At 24.5% G+C, this 17427-nt stretch overlaps 2 protein-coding genes across 4 annotated transcripts in view; both read left to right on the forward strand.

The window, feature by feature from the left end:
• The window catches only part of LOC117168190 (E3 ubiquitin-protein ligase RNF146), a 34367-nt gene extending 32868 nt beyond the window's left edge, over window positions 1–1499 (forward strand). Inside the window, exon 4 of the mRNA XM_033353651.1 lies at window positions 272–1499. Coding sequence (XP_033209542.1) covers window positions 272–558 — 287 coding nt within the window. The 3' untranslated portion in view covers window positions 559–1499. The remainder of the gene's footprint in view (window positions 1–271) is intronic.
• A 7942-nt stretch (window positions 1500–9441) lies between these two features.
• LOC117167996 (maternal protein tudor) overlaps window positions 9442–17427 on the forward strand; it is a 43252-nt gene continuing 35266 nt past the window's right edge. For 2 of the 3 annotated variants that reach the window (XM_033353301.1, XM_033353302.1), the window contains exon 1: window positions 9442–10417. In XM_033353301.1, the coding sequence (XP_033209192.1) occupies window positions 9831–10417 (587 nt within the window). In that variant the 5' untranslated portion in view covers window positions 9442–9830. The remainder of the gene's footprint in view (window positions 10418–17427) is intronic. The other variant, XM_033353305.1, reaches the window with a different exon arrangement.

Genomic DNA, 17427 nt, shown 5'->3' on the forward strand with positions numbered 1-17427 from the left:
ATACATTTCCCAAAGTTTCAGCTCGATATTTTATTTACAAAAAAAGTTCTTAGGTTCAAAAAAACATTCAGTGTACTGAAAAACTGTGGTCGGTAATATAGGTATTTAGCTGTGTCACATGCCCTTAAGCGCGGTCCCTTAGATGATTTTGGCATGTGAAGTCTATAATCAGAAACTAAGACTAAATTTAGAAAAATAAAAAACTGTAGAATGATGCATTTTGAACTGAATGATTTTAAATCTGAAAATGGATTTTTGTTCCTCTTGACAGGAACAGGCGACGGCACAAATACACCGGTTCCACCGAGCAATACACCCCAAACTCCAGCTGGTGGTTCCGCATCTGGAGATGCAACACCTCTGACTGACAGGTCGAATCAAAGATCAGAATCGCTGCATCAAATTTTGGAACAAATGAGATCCCTTGTGCTAATGGAAAATCTTTCACTCAATAGTGATAATGAAATCGAAGAGCCTGCGGATGATACGCTACCCTCGGATCAACCCCGGTTACAATCATCAAATAATCCCGACTCTTCAGATGAAGAGCGCACATAACTGAGCGTACAAAATTGCAATTTCAAAAAACTTTTTCAATATTCTAGAATCTAGACAATCTATTCTAGAGTCTAGAGTAGGGGAAACCTCCCTACAGTGGATAAGGCCACACTGGATAATCATTGTGTAAAAATACTAATGACTGTAAAATAATTAATTTAATTTAATTAATAATAAATTCACTTTTGGTGCTGATAAATTAAAATAAAAACTAATAATTTTTCTTTTATTTGTGCTCTTAATTAATGATTATCCACTGTGGCATTATTCACTGTAAGGACGTTAATCGTTGTACCCCTACTTACAACTTGAGCATCTGCTATCTGTATAGTCAATATGAGTATTCATCGAACTTTTTTAACGATTTATAAAACCCTAGAAAAAAGAGAAAAATATTCGAGGGAAATTATTTGAATCGGAGAATTCAGGAATTCAATCGGCCACCAAAATAGCCACAAAGCAATTCGGGCAAATCTGCTGAATTTCCGGTTTCTGAACCAATGTATTCGTATTATTACATTTTCTAGATAGGAAAAAATCCCAAAAATCATACGTTTCTAGAAATTGCGAATATTTAAACATATTCTTTTTACAGAATAAAAAAAAAAGATTTTTTAATGATAAATTTAAGGTACCGATTTTTAAGATTTAAAAAAATATATAAATAATCTAACATTTGCCTGAATCTTTGGCGGCTGTTCCGAAAATTCGTTGGAACATTTTTTGTTCGAATTTTCATGCATGTCCCAAATTTTTTCCAATCCACAAAAAAATAAATTAAACCCCATGAAGTTTAACACGTTTTTCCCATAAGAAAAAAATACATTTTTGTCAATGTTATTAATAATCGTCATAAGTAAGTGTGTCAAATTGAAACTTAACATTTTTCTTCACAATTGGCAATAGAAAAAAAAACCTTTAAGTGAAAAATTGGGTTTTTGGCGCTAATTATGATTTTTTTCCGAATTTTAAAATATAAATTGTTTCTAATATATAGAACTACTTTTTACTGATAATTAGATGTTTAAATCAATTTCTTAAACAATTTATTATTGGTTTCTGCAATTTTCTCTTAGACTAGAGTTAAAAAGACATTGCTTTTTTACGATTCATTCAACTTATTCTCATCTTTTCCATTAGAGCGAGGAAACAATAAATTAAATTTAAAATAGATAATTATTTGAACGATTTTTTAACTATATTTTTAATAATATACTCTTGGAATAATATTAGAAAGTTTTGCGTTTTTTCTTAAATTTCGAACTTTTTGTCCATATGGTTAAAAATTCACCTGTCGGTTGAAAATGCAACTCTTTGGTTAAAAGTTCATTTTCATTATGAAAAATTCAAATATTTTGTATAAATATAATCAAATTGTTTGAAAATTTAATTATCTTGTTTGCTAGAAAATTCAACTATCTTCTGAAAAATTGGTTCTTTTTGGATTTAAAATTCAACTGTTTGGTTAAAAATGTAAATATTTTGTATAAAATTAATTATTTTTTTAATAAAAGATTAAATATTCGGTTGAAAATTCATCTTTCTTGGTAAAAAATGAACTTTTTTGTTGAAAATTTGCTTAAAAATGTAAATATTTAGTAGAAAATTCAGCTTTCTTGCTTAAATTTTTAACTATTTGTTTGCAAAATTATCATTCTTGGTTAAAAAAGACATTTTTTGTTTAAAATTCAAATGTTTTCTAAAAAAACTCGTCTTTTTAAATGCTACTGTTTTTTATTGAAGTTGGATCTTTTTTTCCTAAATATTTGACCATATGGTTAAAAATATAGCATAACTGATTTTTTTAAATCATTTATTATTATGTATAATAATATCCTCATAGAAAAAAAAATTGTGTAGAAAAATCATCTTGTTTAAAAGTTTAATTATTTGGCTAAAAATTCATTTTTCTTGGTTGAAAATAAGCTTTCTCGTTGAAAATTCGACTGTATTATAAAAAATACGCCTTTTTGCATAAAACTATTTTTGGTAGAAGTTTAATCTTTTTTTCAACTTGTGATTATATGGTTGAAAATTTAACATAAATAATTGCTTAAACAATTTATTATTATTTATAATAATATTATTTATATAGAATAATGCATTGAGTGGCAGTTTTTCTACAAATATTCACTTTTTAATTAGGGTGATATCATGATTGATTCATGTTAACGAACATAATTGTTTAAACAAATTATGATTGTTGAAAAAATCACCTATATAGTTGAAAATTTAACTTTTTGATTAAAAATTCAACTATTTTCTTGAAAATTCGTCTTTTTTATTGAAAGTTGAACTATTTTGTTCAAAATTAATTAAGTTTTTTTAAAAATTAAACTATTTGATTGAAAATGTAATTATTATTTTACAAATTTAACAAGATGTTTAAAATATTCTTCAAACTTACTATATGGATAATATTAAATTATTTTTTCTAGAATTATTCAAAGAGAATGTTATTAAACATAATAATAAATAGCTTAAACATTTTTTTTGTTTACGTGACATAATTATTAACTCGCTCTGAGTGGAAAGTTAATAAAGTTAGTATTTTATGTATTAGAAACAATTTGTTAGAAAAAACAAGCCAAAAATCATTAAAAAACGTTTAAAAAATTGTAAATCCCCCCTCCCCCTCCCCTAATGAAAAAACTAATTTATTTTTTGTGAATTCTAAAAAATTTTGTTTTTTTAGTTAAAAACTACAATAAATTCTTGTTCGATCCTACAATATAATTATCAATATTTCATTCCTTGAATAATTCTGTACAATCTTTTTTGGTTCAGTTTCTGTTTAAAATTTTTTTGGAATCATGTAGTTATTATTTGTGTAAATAAATGATTTTTTATAATTTTAATTTTAATAAAACCTAACAAAAGAGAATTGACAAGAATCTTTCAGGATATGAGGCCAGTTTTTGATCATTATTATTGGATAATGATTGTAGTTTTTATCTAAAATTGAAACTAAAAGACAGAAATTCATTTAATTTTTGTTTAATAAACAATTTATGTATTCACAAATTTTTTATAGAGCACAATTTGGAAGCATCCTTAAAAGGGATATGGCACAAAATATTCCTATGGGGTCGTCCATATATTATACTCTAAATTTGAATCAGTTAAAAGTCTCTTCAAATAGTTAAATTTTGCACAGAACAGATGAATTTTTACCTAAAATAATAAATTATTTTTAAAAATATGAATTTTCAGTCAAAAAGTCAAATTTTCAATAAAAATATATAAATTCGTAACAACAAAATGTAACATTTGATGTCCCAAGCAAACAATATTTCATTTTGAAATAAAAAGACAGTTGAATTTATTTTAAAAATCTTCTAATAATTTGTTTGAAAACTTTACTTTTATATTTGTTGTTGAGCTTTCAAGTTTATTTGTTCAAAATTCAACTATTTTGTTTAAAAAACTGTTTTTTTTTTTTTTTGGTTTCAAAATTTAATTATTTTTGGTAGTAAATTTAGATACTTGGTTGAAAATTAACTTTCTTATTAAAAATATATGTTTTGGTGTTGAAAGTTCAACTGAAATTTTTCTTTGTCCAACAATTATTTTTAATGAAAATTCATTTTTTTGGTCGAAGATTCATCTCTTTCGTTGGAAATTTAACTATTTTGTAGAAAATTTTTTGTTATTATTATCAAGACTTAATTTTTTTGAACTGAAAATGTAAGTATTCCATCTTTTGTTGAAAATTACTCTTTTTCTATTGAAAATTTGTCTTTTAGTAGAAAATAAATCTAATTGTTGGAAAATTCAATTTTTTAGATTGAATATAAAATTTAAACATTTTGTCGAACATTCATCTTTTTTGATAAAAATTCATCTTTTTGTAAGAAATGTAATCTTTTTGGTTTAAAATTCGCCTATTTCATTGAAAATGAACGTTCTTACGGAAAATTATTATTTTTTAAAAATAAAAAGTGAAGTTCCTTGGTTAAAAATTAACTTTTGTTTTGAAAATTTATCGTTTTGTGTTAAAAAGACAAGTGTTTTCTAAAATATTCGACTTTTTAGCGTGAAAGCTCGATTTTTTTATTGGAAATTCATCGCTTGGTAGGAAATTAATATTTTCTCGTAGAAAAATCCAAATAGGTGATTTTATGTAAGAAAGAGCGATTTAAAAAAAAGTAAAATAGTTAGATTTTTAGTTAAAACATGACTTTTGAACAAAAAAGATCAATTCTCAACAATTTTCAACCAAAATAAAATTTTTTTAAACAAAATATTTATTACATTAATCATTTTTAATTACGTAGTCAGTATCTTTCACTTAACAAATAATAAATTTTGATTTTTTCTAAATTTTTCGTTAATTATAATCATTTATTGAAATTTAAGAGCTTAATTAAGAATTTTTAATTTTTAATATTTTTACTATTTTTTATAGCAGACAAATCATCATTTCTGTGCACTATTTTAAATTTAAAGATTACGTAAAGATTTGAAGGGTGAAAAAAAGTGTTATGTAACATTTTTTTAAAAATTATTTTAAAAAGGAAAAAATGAAATTATTTTTTTAAAAGTACAGTTTACGATAACAAATAATATTAGAAAGTCATATTTTATAAGAAATACACCACTATTTTTTCAAGTTGTAAATTTTCTACAAAGGGAGCGAAAAAATAAAATGTGGAAAATTTTTTATTTTCAAATAATGCTCGCCATTACCCAAATACAAATTTAAAAAAATATATTTTTATTCGTATTTCAAAAAAGCCTAACTTGTTAAAATATGATTTATCCTAAATATATATTTTTTATTATTTTTCATAAAAAATAGGTTATCATTAGGGGGCGGGGGGGGGGGGGAATCTTCAAAAAGCAAAAGGTAATGTATGGACGACCCCTATTTTATATTCGCTTCAAAATGACTTTGAAAATAATTTATATCACATTACAGAAAAATATTGAGTCATATTTTGTACATACTTTTTTAATTGAAAAAAAATTATTTGGTCATTGTAGCTGAATCCGCGAATACAAATTAATATTAAATAATTTAAAAAATATTTATAAGCGGCACTTCGCTTCCACTTTTACCGGCATACATTCATAATTTTTATGATAAATTGTATTATTAATATTTAGATTAAAATTTTATATAATGACAGATGCAATAAAATAATTTATTTGATCCTGTTTGTGAATAGCAAAATTTATTATTGAAAAAGTCATTCCCAGAATTTCTTCAGCGATTTCTAATGGAATAAAAAATTCAAGTCGATATTTACATTTTCTTGACAGAAAACATTTTTTGAAGAGTTAGTGTATTTAATATTGTGTTGGCGATGAAAAATAAAATGGTACTTTTTTTGTATTTCTTTGGTATATTGTAGTTTTAATATTTTACAAGAATTTACCATTTACCAATTTTGCAGAAGTTTGAAAAATTTTCAGAAAACTGAATTAATCCAAAAGATATTTAGACGTTTTGAAAATATTAAAAAATAATTTAAATCTTAAGATTGTAAATAATTTAGAACAATGTAGGTTTTTGATGATTTAAAAAAAAAAAGGTTTTTAAGAAATATTTCAAAACCTTTCGAATTATTTTAAAAATTTCAAAAAAGAATTTCCAAGATTTTAAGCCAATTAAAATTTTTTTCAGAATTAAAAAAAAATGTAGCAAAAATTTGAATTATTTTAAAGATATTAAAAAGATGCATAACAATTTAAAAAATGATAAATTTGAGGAGATTAAACAAGTTTTAAAACAAAATGTCAATTTTTGAAGATTCCGAATTAAAATTTTGAAGGTTTTCAAGGCTTTTAAAATATTGCAAGATACCTAATAAAAAAATTTCCTAAAATTTTTGGGATTTTTGAAATTTTCACGAAAGAAGCAGGAAGATTTTAAGGTACTTTTTAAATATTTTTTTTAATTCTACGAAAAAATCGAATAATTTTAAAAGATATTAAAAAGGTTTAGCAGTTTTGAAAAGATAAAAAAATAATTAAAAATTCGAAATATTTCAAAATATTTATAAAAATGCGACAACTAAAAAATGCCGAAAAATAACATTCTTGACATCAAACTTTCTGTAAAAGAAAAGATTCGAAATAGAAAATTGTGTAAATGATAAAATTGCCGACAATTAAATTAATTTGAATCATTTAAAAATATACTTAAAAAGTTTAGAAGTATTAAAGAGATTAAAAATATAAAATTAAAAAAAATCTTTTTCAATTTTCTCAAGAATCTTAGGGAAATTATATTTATATAAATTTAAAAACAAATTAATAATAGTTATATACCATATTCTCAAATCTCATAAATTAATTAGAATTTGAGAGTTCAACATTTGTTAACAAATGAATAGTTATTGGAATTTTTTTATCAAAAACTACCAATTTTTCATTTTCCCTGACCGTTATAAATTGCTAGTCAACAAACATATTCGTTCAAATAATCTATTATAATTTTAAGTAATATTATCATTGAATAATGCCAAAAAGTTGGGCTTTTTTCTGAAATATTCCACTTTTTGTCCATTTTTCAGTTCTATTGAGGTAATAATCTGTTAAATTTAACAATAATAATTGTTTGAACAATTTATAGAGTTTTATAACTATCTTCTCTTAGAGCAATGCTGGAAAGTTACGGTTTTTCCTGAAATTTTAAACTTTTTTATTTTTCAATTAAATTAAGGTAAAAATTAATTCAAGGCAAGTGTTTAAACACTTTATTATTGTTTAAAACTAACTCCTCCTTTGAAACATGCTACATAATTGCGCTTTTTTTCTGAAATTTTTAACATTGCTTTAGCTTTTTAGTTATGAACGAAAACGAATAATAAATAAACATCTTTCATTGAGATTCTTTTTTTTTTTTTGAAAAAATTAAACACTTGGTTTCAAGTTGAACAACTTTTTAAAAAATGTATATTTTCAGGTTATAAATTCAAAAATTGGGTAGAAAATTAAACTATGTGGTTAAAATTTAAACTATTTTAGTAAAAATTTAATTATTTAGCAGAAAATTATTTTTTGTTTGAGAATTTTACTATTAGGTTAAAATTTGATCTCTTTTGGTTTAAAATTCACCCTTTTTGGTTAAAAGTTGAACGACTTTCCTTAACATTCATTTTTTTAAAGGATTCACGTCTTTGGCTGAAGATTGCATTTTTTTTGTGAAAAATCGTGTTTTTATTTTAAAAAAATTTTTTTTCTGGCTAAAAATTTAACTATTCTACTTTTGGTTTAAAATTTATCTTTCTTAGTTGAAAATTCATATATTTTTATAAAAAATTGTCTTTTTTGGTAGAAAATTAATTTATTTTGTTGAGGATTCAACTATTTTGTTAAAAATTATTTTTTTTCCGTTCAATCCATCTGCTTGAAAATTTATGGTTCAAGGTAAAAAATTCGTCCTTTTGCATTGAAAGTTAATTTTTTATGGTAAAAAAGCCGTTTTTCTTGGTTTATGGATACTTAAAAATAATAACGATTTGATTAAACAATTATGCTTATCAGCATGAATGAATTATTACCTGATTCTAAATAAAAATTGGCCAAAAAGTTGAATATTTAAAAAAAAACTTCAACTTTCTACCATTATTCAAAGCGAAACTTATTAAAAATAATAATAAATGGTTTAAAAAATTATGTTTGCTTACTATAATTAATTATTAATTCCATCTAATTGAAAATTGGACAAAAAGTGGAAAGTTTTAGAAAAATTTAAAAACTTTTATTGTTAATCTAAGAGAAAATAATAATAAATGGTTTAAACAATTATTGCTGTTAAATTAAATTTATTATTGTCTCAGTCTAACTTAAAAGTTAAAAACAAGTTTCAAATTTTGAAAAAAACGTGACTTTCTAACTAAATTCTAAAATACATTTTCTAAAACAATAATGAATTGTTTAAATAATAATTTTTGTGAAAGTTGAAATATTTATTACCTCACTTTAATTGAAAAGGGGACAAAAATTGGAAAGCTTGAGAAAAACTGAAACTTTTCAGCATTATTTTAAGAGATTATTATTATAAATAATAAATTGTTAAAACAATTTTTTTTAAATTTTAATCATTATTGCCTCAATATAATTAAAAAGATGACGTTTTTGGAAAAACCCCAATTTCGAACTTTATTCTAAGAAAAAACGGATAAAAACAATAATAAATTTTTAAAACAAATAATCGAACATCTAATTATGATTTGAAAATTGCATTTTATGTATTAGAAACAATTTTTTTAAAGGACCGCAACAAAATTTATAATTAGCGTCAAAAGTACGCGTAAACCCCATTTTTCAGTTATGGGGTTTTTTTGCGACCCTATAAAACAAACTTATGGGAGTCATATTAAAACAATATTTTTATTTTCGTATTTTATGGCTAATATTGTGAAGAGAAATGTTGATTTAAAAAAGTTATTATATAATTAATTTTATCAAATGCATTTATAATTATTAAAAAATTAAGTAATTTTATTAATTTAATTTAAATTATACATTTCAATAATAAACACATTTATTTTTGTATAGATTCGAACAATTTTTGGGGGCGACAAGCATGAATTTTTGAACAACAAAATTTTAAATAATAATTATAAAATGCGTATAGGAAATGCTGCATAGCAGGTTGCCATATTTCAGGCACCCCTCGTGTTCTATCTAAAAAAAAACCGGATAAACGTGTTTTTTAAACAGAAAATGGTCTTTAAATTTATCTCAAGTCGAAAAAATAATATAGCCTTCAAGTCTATTTAACTGATAACAATCACAATTTAAAATAATGTTATTAAATGCTATTAATCAAAGCAACATCTAATTTATATAATTCAAATGCCGCGATATCTTTCGATTGTACGCACCGAAAGCGGTGTTCAAAAACCACCTTCACTCAGCACATTTCTGAAGATTTCTGATTCCCGAGCGGCACGCAAACAGTTCAGCAAAATGTAAATCACGTAAATCGAAGGGGAAAATAAGTGCGTTGGAGAAAAAAATAGTGATTAGAATCAATACGCGGAAATTGAGAGTATGAGATTGCACTAATTGATGATAAATTGTAGCGAGGTTAGCGAGATAATTGCGTGTCAGCGTGCCTCGCGAACCACGAGGAAAGTTGGTGCGTATTTGAGATTTCTAGAAAAAACTTGGTCATCGCAGTTGTGGCAACAACCATCATTCTAAAGGTGAGAAAGCCGGTAAGCGTGAATATGTTGTGTTTTCGTCCTGAAATGACTGTCTTGGAAAATTAGTTTTGGAATTTTCGGCGAATTTCGAACAAAGAGGTCAGGAAAATGGCGCAAAAAGGGCCCCCGATTCTCGTAACAAACGTGGTTGGCGACGGTCCGCGATTAAAAATCTGGGGTGTCGTGGACAAGCAAAATTTGGCCTACATCGAGAAGATTATCAACGTGCTGAGCAAGAAATTTGTGCAGCAGGGTGTTCCTGATGCACAAAATCCCGTTCCGAATACAATCTGTTGCGTGAAATATCGAGGATCTTATGCTCGTGCGAAAGTCTGCTCGGTGCAGCCGAATGGGGTGGTTGTTCAATTAATTGACAGCGGAATCGTCGATATCCTGCCGAAGGAAGTATTCCGATTTATCCATCCAAATTCTAATGAAGAGTCAATGCTGCTCTCAGCACCCCCGCTTGCAGCGGAGTTTACTTTAGCGAACATTGTATCTATTAATGAGAAATGGGAAAGCAGATGCATTGAAACTATTCTAAGTTTTATAAAAGACAAAGAGTTGGAAGTCTCTCATTATGACATTCATAATAATCGGTATTTCGTCAAGCTGGTGTATGGCGAAACTGATATTGGCAATATGCTTGTCAACAAAAGGATGGCAGTCATGGCGACGTTAGAGGATATGTTCAAGTAAGTCTTTTATCATGGTTTTTTTCTTATTTTTTCGCCCGGTATTTCTAGATTCTAGGCTGCTAGATTTTTTTTATTTGGCTTTTTTACAGTAGAATATTTTTCGCTTCTTTATTTTGCAGTAGAATATATTGAAACGAGTTGAACGATCCTGTGCAACAAGGCCGTTTCAATTTTTAGAATTCACTTCTTTTTTTGTCATTTGTTTTTTCACAAAGTTATGTGCGAAATAGAGAAAACAAGTGGCATCTAAATGTGTAAACTGGCCGTTATAGAAAACGTTCAATTCTTGTTAAAAGCTTGAAAAGAATTTGTTTGTGATTTTAACAGACTTCACAATCTTCCCGTTCTTTTTGTTTCTTTCTTAAGAATCCCTTTTTTCCCCTCTTATAAAAAAACTTCCCATTCTCTCGTTTTTTTTCGCTTCAATGTGAAAATCTAACTATTCTTCGTTGAAGGTTCATTCTCTTCCGTTAAAAATTCTAGTGTTATTAGTTTGAATATTCGACCATTTGTTTAAAAATCCATATTTGCAAATTAAAAATTAAACTACTTTGAATAGAAAATTTGACCCTTTTGATTAAAACTTCATTTGAAGATGAACTTCTTGTTAAAATTCATCTTTTTCGTCGGAAATTAACTGTTTTGAATAGAAAATTCATCCTTTTAAATTGATGATTAATCTTTTTCGGTCAAAAAATATTTCTTATTTTTAAATGACCTTTTGGATTGCAAATTCATATTTCTTATTTGAAAATGATCTTTCTTTTAAAATTAATCTTTTTCGTCGAAAATTAAATTATTTTGAATTGAAAATTCGTCTTGCTTATTTAAAAATTAAATTTGTTGTTGAGAATTCAAATGTCTTTGAAAAAGAGTAGTCTTTTTAGCTTAAACGTTCAACTATTTGGATTTAGGTTAAAGTTCAACCTTTTTTTGTTCACAAATTTGAACATTTGGTGCAAAATTAATCTTTGCAAGTTAAAAATTCAACTATTTTGTTGATAGCAAAGACTTCTTTCTTATTTAATAATTAAGTTTTTTGTCGAAATTTCATCTTTGTAAATTAAAATTTCGACTATTTTGTTTTAAAAATCTTTGTTGTTTATTATTACACTGTTTTAAAGAAAAAAAATCCGCCATTTTTGATAGATAGAAAATTTATCTTCTTTGGTGGCAAACTCATCTTTCTTATTTAATAATTAAGTTTTTTGTGGAAATTTCATCTTTGCAAGTTGAAAATTCGACTATTTTTATCAAAAGTCTTTTTTTGTTAAACATTAAACTTTTTTGAATAGAAAATTTATCTTCTTTGGTAGCAAAGTCATCTTTCTTATTTAATATTTAAATTTTGTTGTCGAAAATTCATCTTTGAGAGTTTAAAATTTGATTACTTTGTTAAAAAATTATCTTTTTCGTTAAAAATTTGTCTTGCTTATTGAAAAATTAAATTTGTTGTTGAGGATTCAAATGTTTTTGAAAAAGAGTAGTCTTTGCAAGTGAAAAATTCAACTATTTTGTTAAAACTCATTTTTTTTCGTCGAAAGTTCGTAATTTTGCATTAAAAGTTCATCTTTTTTGGTATAAAAGACATTTTTCCCATTTAACAATGAAATTTGTTGTCGAAAATTGATCTTTGCGAGTTAAAGTTTCGACTATTTTGTATAAAAAATCTTTGTTGAAGATTAAACTGTTTTTAATAGAAAATTCGCCATTTTGAATAGAAAATTCATCTTCTTTGGTAGCAAACTCATCTTTATTATTTAATAATTAAATTTTTTTGTCGAAATTTCATCGTTGCAAGTTAAAAATTCGACTATTTTGTTTTCAAAAATTTTTGTTTTTGAACATTAAACTGTTTTGAAAAGAAAATTTGCCCTTTGGGATCGAAAATTCATCTTCTTTTGTTAGCAAAGCCATCTTTCTTATTTAAACTTTATTTAAATTTTGGTTGAAGTTTAACCTTTTTTGTTCGCAAATTCGAACATTTGTTGAAAAATCCATCTTTGCAAGTTGAAAGTTAAACTATTTCGTTAACATTTATCTTTTTCGTTGGAAATTAAACTGTTTTAAATAGGAAATTCGTTCTCTAGGATTGAAAATTCATCCTTTGTGTTCAAAAAGTCGTATTTCTTATTTTTAAATTAACTTTTTGCTCAAATGCATCTTTTTCGTCAAAAACTAAACTGTTTCGAATAGAAAATTCGTCCTGTTGGATTTAAAATTAATTTTGCTTATTTAAAAATTAATTTTTTTGTTGAGAATTCAAATGTCTTTGAAAAATCATCTTTGGAAGTTAAAAATTCAACTATTTTGTTAAAATTCATATTTTTCGTCGAAAATTCGTCATTTTGCATTAAAAATTCACGAATTTGGTAACAAACTCATCTTTCCTATTTAACAATTCAATTTTTGGTCGAAAATTCATCTTTGTGTGTTAAAAATTCCATTATTTTGTTAACAAATTTTCTTTTTCGTCGAAAACTAAATTGATTGAAATAGAATATTTGTCCCTTTGGATTGAAAATTCATCTTTTTTTTGTAGAAAAGTCATCTGTCTAATTTAAAAATAAAGTTTTTTGTTGGTCTTCATAAAATACTCGTCTTTTTGATTTGAAAATTCATATTTCTTGTTTAAAATTCAGCTATTTTCTTGAAAAATCATTTTTCTTCGTTAAAAATAAACTTTTTAGAAACAAATTGATCTTCCGGATTTAAAACTCAACGATTTTATAAAACATTAATCTTTTTATCTCGAAAACAACTTATTTGTTAAAAAATTATCTCTTGGTAGAAAATTCGACTATTTAATTGAAAATGTAATCTTGGAAGCTAAAAATTTAATTATTTGGTTACAAAAATCATCTTATTTAGTAAAAAAGTCGTGTTTTTGGGTGGAAAATTAATCTTTTTTGATAGAAGTTATGTTTCTTATTTAAAAATTAAATTTCTTGTTAAAAAATTCGACTGTGCTAAAAAAAGATACCTCTTTTTGGCTTGGAAATTCAATAGTGTTCAAAATGTTTAGTTTGTAGGTCATGTTTTTTTTTTATAAATTCATCTTTTTTTTAATTCAACAAAAATAATTCTTTTCTTTTGGTAGAAAATCTTTTTTAATTGAAAATTCAACTGCATATTTTGCTGAAAATTCAAAGTTTATGGTTAAATTTTAAAAACATTCAAAATAATTTAGATGAAAATTTAATTATTTTGTTGAAAATTAACTTTTTGTTTGAAAATTTATTGTTATAACTGTACATTTAACCATTTGGTTCATAATTCATGTATTTTGTTGAAAATTAATATTTTTTGGTAAAATTAAACTGCTTTTAACAATTTTTTAATTCAAATATTTTTATGTGGAAATTGAGTTATTATATTTTTCGTTGAGAATTCAGCTTTTTTGGTAAAAAAAAGCCATTTTTCTTGGTCTAAAATGAAATATAATTATTTCCCTTAAAAATTTAACTGTTTGTTGATAATTTAACTTTTTTGTTGAAAAATCAACTGTTTGGTTAAAAAATCAATATCGTACCTACATTCAATTTATTTAAAATAATTCTCCTATTTTCATGAAAAAAACTACACCTTTTTCCCCTCCGTTTTGAGACCATTTTGGACTGTGAAGTCTGTTTTGAACATGCAGATGCTTATAAATAAATAAAGAGAAAACAAAAAAGAAGTTTATAATCTTTTAAAGATAATATTTTGTTATTTTTTCTACTTTTGGCGTAGAATTTTTTTTATTTCAATCTTTTGTGGTTTTCTGCTTTATCTGTTTTCCCATCATTCATTTTTCTGAAGTTCTATTTTCGTTTGTTTTCCTTTTCTATTTGTCCGTGTTTGTTAGCACGCTTGATTTTAATTTTCTAGGTAGTTTTAATCTAGCCACATAAAACTTCAGTGAAAATCAATTTTATCCTCTACTCTTTGTTTACTAAAAATAATTAAATTAAAAAGAATAAATCAAATTCTTAAGTGGACTATTTAAAAAATATATTCTTTCAAAATTCGAAAATAATTTAAATCTTGATTTAGAATAGGGAATTTTCGAAAAAAATGCTCGTTATTAGTTGGAACTGGGAATTTTCCAAAAGAATTATAATTCTCTGGAATATCTGTATGATTTTCAGTTAGAATAGAATATTTTCCGAAGCAATTTCATATTCCGAATTTGATGAGAGAATTTTCGAAAAAAATTGTAATTCAGATTTTCGTCTAATTCTCAGACTGTGTAAATAAAATGAATGTTGATTTTTTTCTGCGTTTTTTTGCTTTTGTTTTTTTATTTGTCCCTGTTTTCTATGGTAAACATAAAATTAAATTTCCAGGAAGTTTTTGACGTTTCTAATAACATTGAACAAAGTACCCTCTTATTGCATGCGAGACGGTTCCATATAAAACGCTCGTAAAAATACGAAGGGCTTTCTAGTTCTCAATGAGTTAATCTCTAAACATTAATTTATTTTATTTTCTATTTACCAAAATTAAATGAAACCACTTCGAGAACCACTCAGAAGTATACGATTTGATAAATGTGTAATTCGTTTCAAATGGTACAATTTCAAAATTCTATTTTCCATTTCATGTATTAAATATTCTAATAATTGCGAATTAAAAAATTGTAAATATATTTATTGCATATTTTATAAATTCCCCCAAAGAAGATTTTTGTTTCTTGAAAAAAAAAGATTGATTTAATTAATTCAGAGTCTTCCCTGGATTATTATGTCACATGATAGAATGCAATTTAAAATAAGTTTGATTTCAACTTTTATTTAAATGTTAAGTGCAATTATTAACTTTTTTTAAATACGAAAATATTCAATTGACGGTGCGTAATTCTAAAAAATGTTACCAAACATTTTTCCATTGTAGGTCCTCCTTTTTAAGCGCATATTTTCATTGTAAAGAATTTTAAAATTTAGTTTTAAGGACTTAATCAATACAAAGTTAAAAGCTGAAAATTTTTGATAAAAATCGTTTTAAGTTGATCAACTGTTATAAAATGATATAACAATTATATAAATTGTTTAATGATTTTTCAAGTTTAACAAAAAAAACTGAAGTGCCTGTTTCGAACATTATAAACTATTGCAATGTTAAAAACGTCTAAAACTGCAATTTATTATTCAAAAAATAATATTTTAATATTTAGCAATATTGGAAATGCCAAAAAAATTTTTTTTAAGTCAGGGATTTTTTTCGAGACCGTGCTTAAATTTTTTTCATTTCTAAAAGTAGCTTTATATTTGAGTTAACAATTCAACTTGATTGATAATTAATGTATGTCGTTAAAAAATGAGTTCTTTTTTGGTAGAAAATTCAACTTCTTTGTTAAAAATTCATCTTTCAGCTTGAAAATTCAACAGTTTGGTTTGCAATTTTTTCTCGGTTAGTTAAAATTAATATCTTTTTTGATTGAAATATAAACTATTACATTTTTCATTGACAGTTTGTCTTTTTTTATTGAAAACTGTGTTCAAAATTCATTTTTTTTTTCGTTGAAAGTTCATAATTTTAATTGAATATTTATCTCTATTAGAAAATTTAAGAACTTTCTTGAAAATTTGTTTTTTTGTTGTTAAATTCAATTTTTCAAGTAAAAAATGTAACCATTTTCGTTCAAAATTCATCTCTGTAGTTGGCAACTTATTTTTTTGGTAGAAAATTAATCTTCTTTGTTGAAAATTCATCCTTTTGGTTAGAAATTTAACAATTTCGTTGAAAATCCGTTTTTTTTTCTTTTTTGAAAATTTTTGCACTGAAAATTAAACTATTCCAGTTAAAAAATTTAACTGGTAAGTTGAAAATTCTTTGTTTTTAGATGAAAATTAACATTTTTTAACTGGAAATTTAAATAATCCAGCGAAATATTCCATTATTTTAATTGGAAATTCATCTCTTTAGTTGAACATTATGTTTTTAGATGTAAATTTACCTACTGAATTTTTGACTCAGAATGTATATTTTTTAGTGAATCTTTTTGGTATAAAGTTAATCTAATTAATTTAATGTTGAACTCTTGTTATAAATAATCTTGTTGAGTATTCATAATTTTAATTGAAAATTCATCAGGTTGGTTGAAAATTAACAATTTTTTAAATTTTATTATGAACGAATTGGACTACGCTTACGCCGAAAGGTATTTGGGTTAATAGCGTAATAATGATAATAATAATTTTTTTTTAAATAATTTTTTGGTTGAAGATTCATAATTTCAAATGAAAATTCTCTGATTGAAAATTTAACAATTTTGTTACAAATCAATTATTTTTTGGTAGAACATAATTTTTTCACTAAAAATTAAACTGTTTCAGTTGAAAACGTATCTGTTTGAAAATTCATTTTTTATTGTTGAAAATTAAATTTTTAAGGTAAATATTAATCTTTTTAGTTGAACAATCAACTATTCCAATTGAAGATTAATAATTTTAGTAGAATTTTGGTAGATAATTCATCCCTTTTGTTGGCAATGTAAGTATTTCAATTGACAATGTACTTAGTTAAAAATTTTAATATTTATTTATTATATTCTGCCTTGAAGACTTAAGAAATTAAAAATTAAAAGCGTTTGAAGTTTAAAATTGTCGAGACAAAAATTTTTATTTGTTCAGCTGTAAATATAAGTAAATAATTTTTTTAAATAGATTTGTACTTTTAAGTATTACAAAGTGAACAATAATTTAGTTGACAAAACGATTATAATTTCGTATTTTAACGTTAACAATTAAACAATTTCAATTCGACAGTATTAATTATTAAAAAATGTAAGCGTTCATAATGGTATATTCGTAATTAAAGGCTTTTATTAAATTAAAAATATTGTTTCAGTCTAAAATATTCCATTTTTAACCCATTCAATTTGACATTATGCTAATTAAGAAAAAGAATAACTATTGCATATTTAAAAATATTTCACTTTATTTGAGTAAATTGAAACCAAATATTTAAAAGTGAACAATTTAAAACTGAGTTGTTTAACACAGAAAGCCTGGAATCGTTAAAAT

Source organism: Belonocnema kinseyi, chromosome 2 (assembly GCF_010883055.1).
Source record: "Belonocnema kinseyi isolate 2016_QV_RU_SX_M_011 chromosome 2, B_treatae_v1, whole genome shotgun sequence".
Taxonomy (NCBI): domain Eukaryota; kingdom Metazoa; phylum Arthropoda; class Insecta; order Hymenoptera; family Cynipidae; genus Belonocnema; species Belonocnema kinseyi.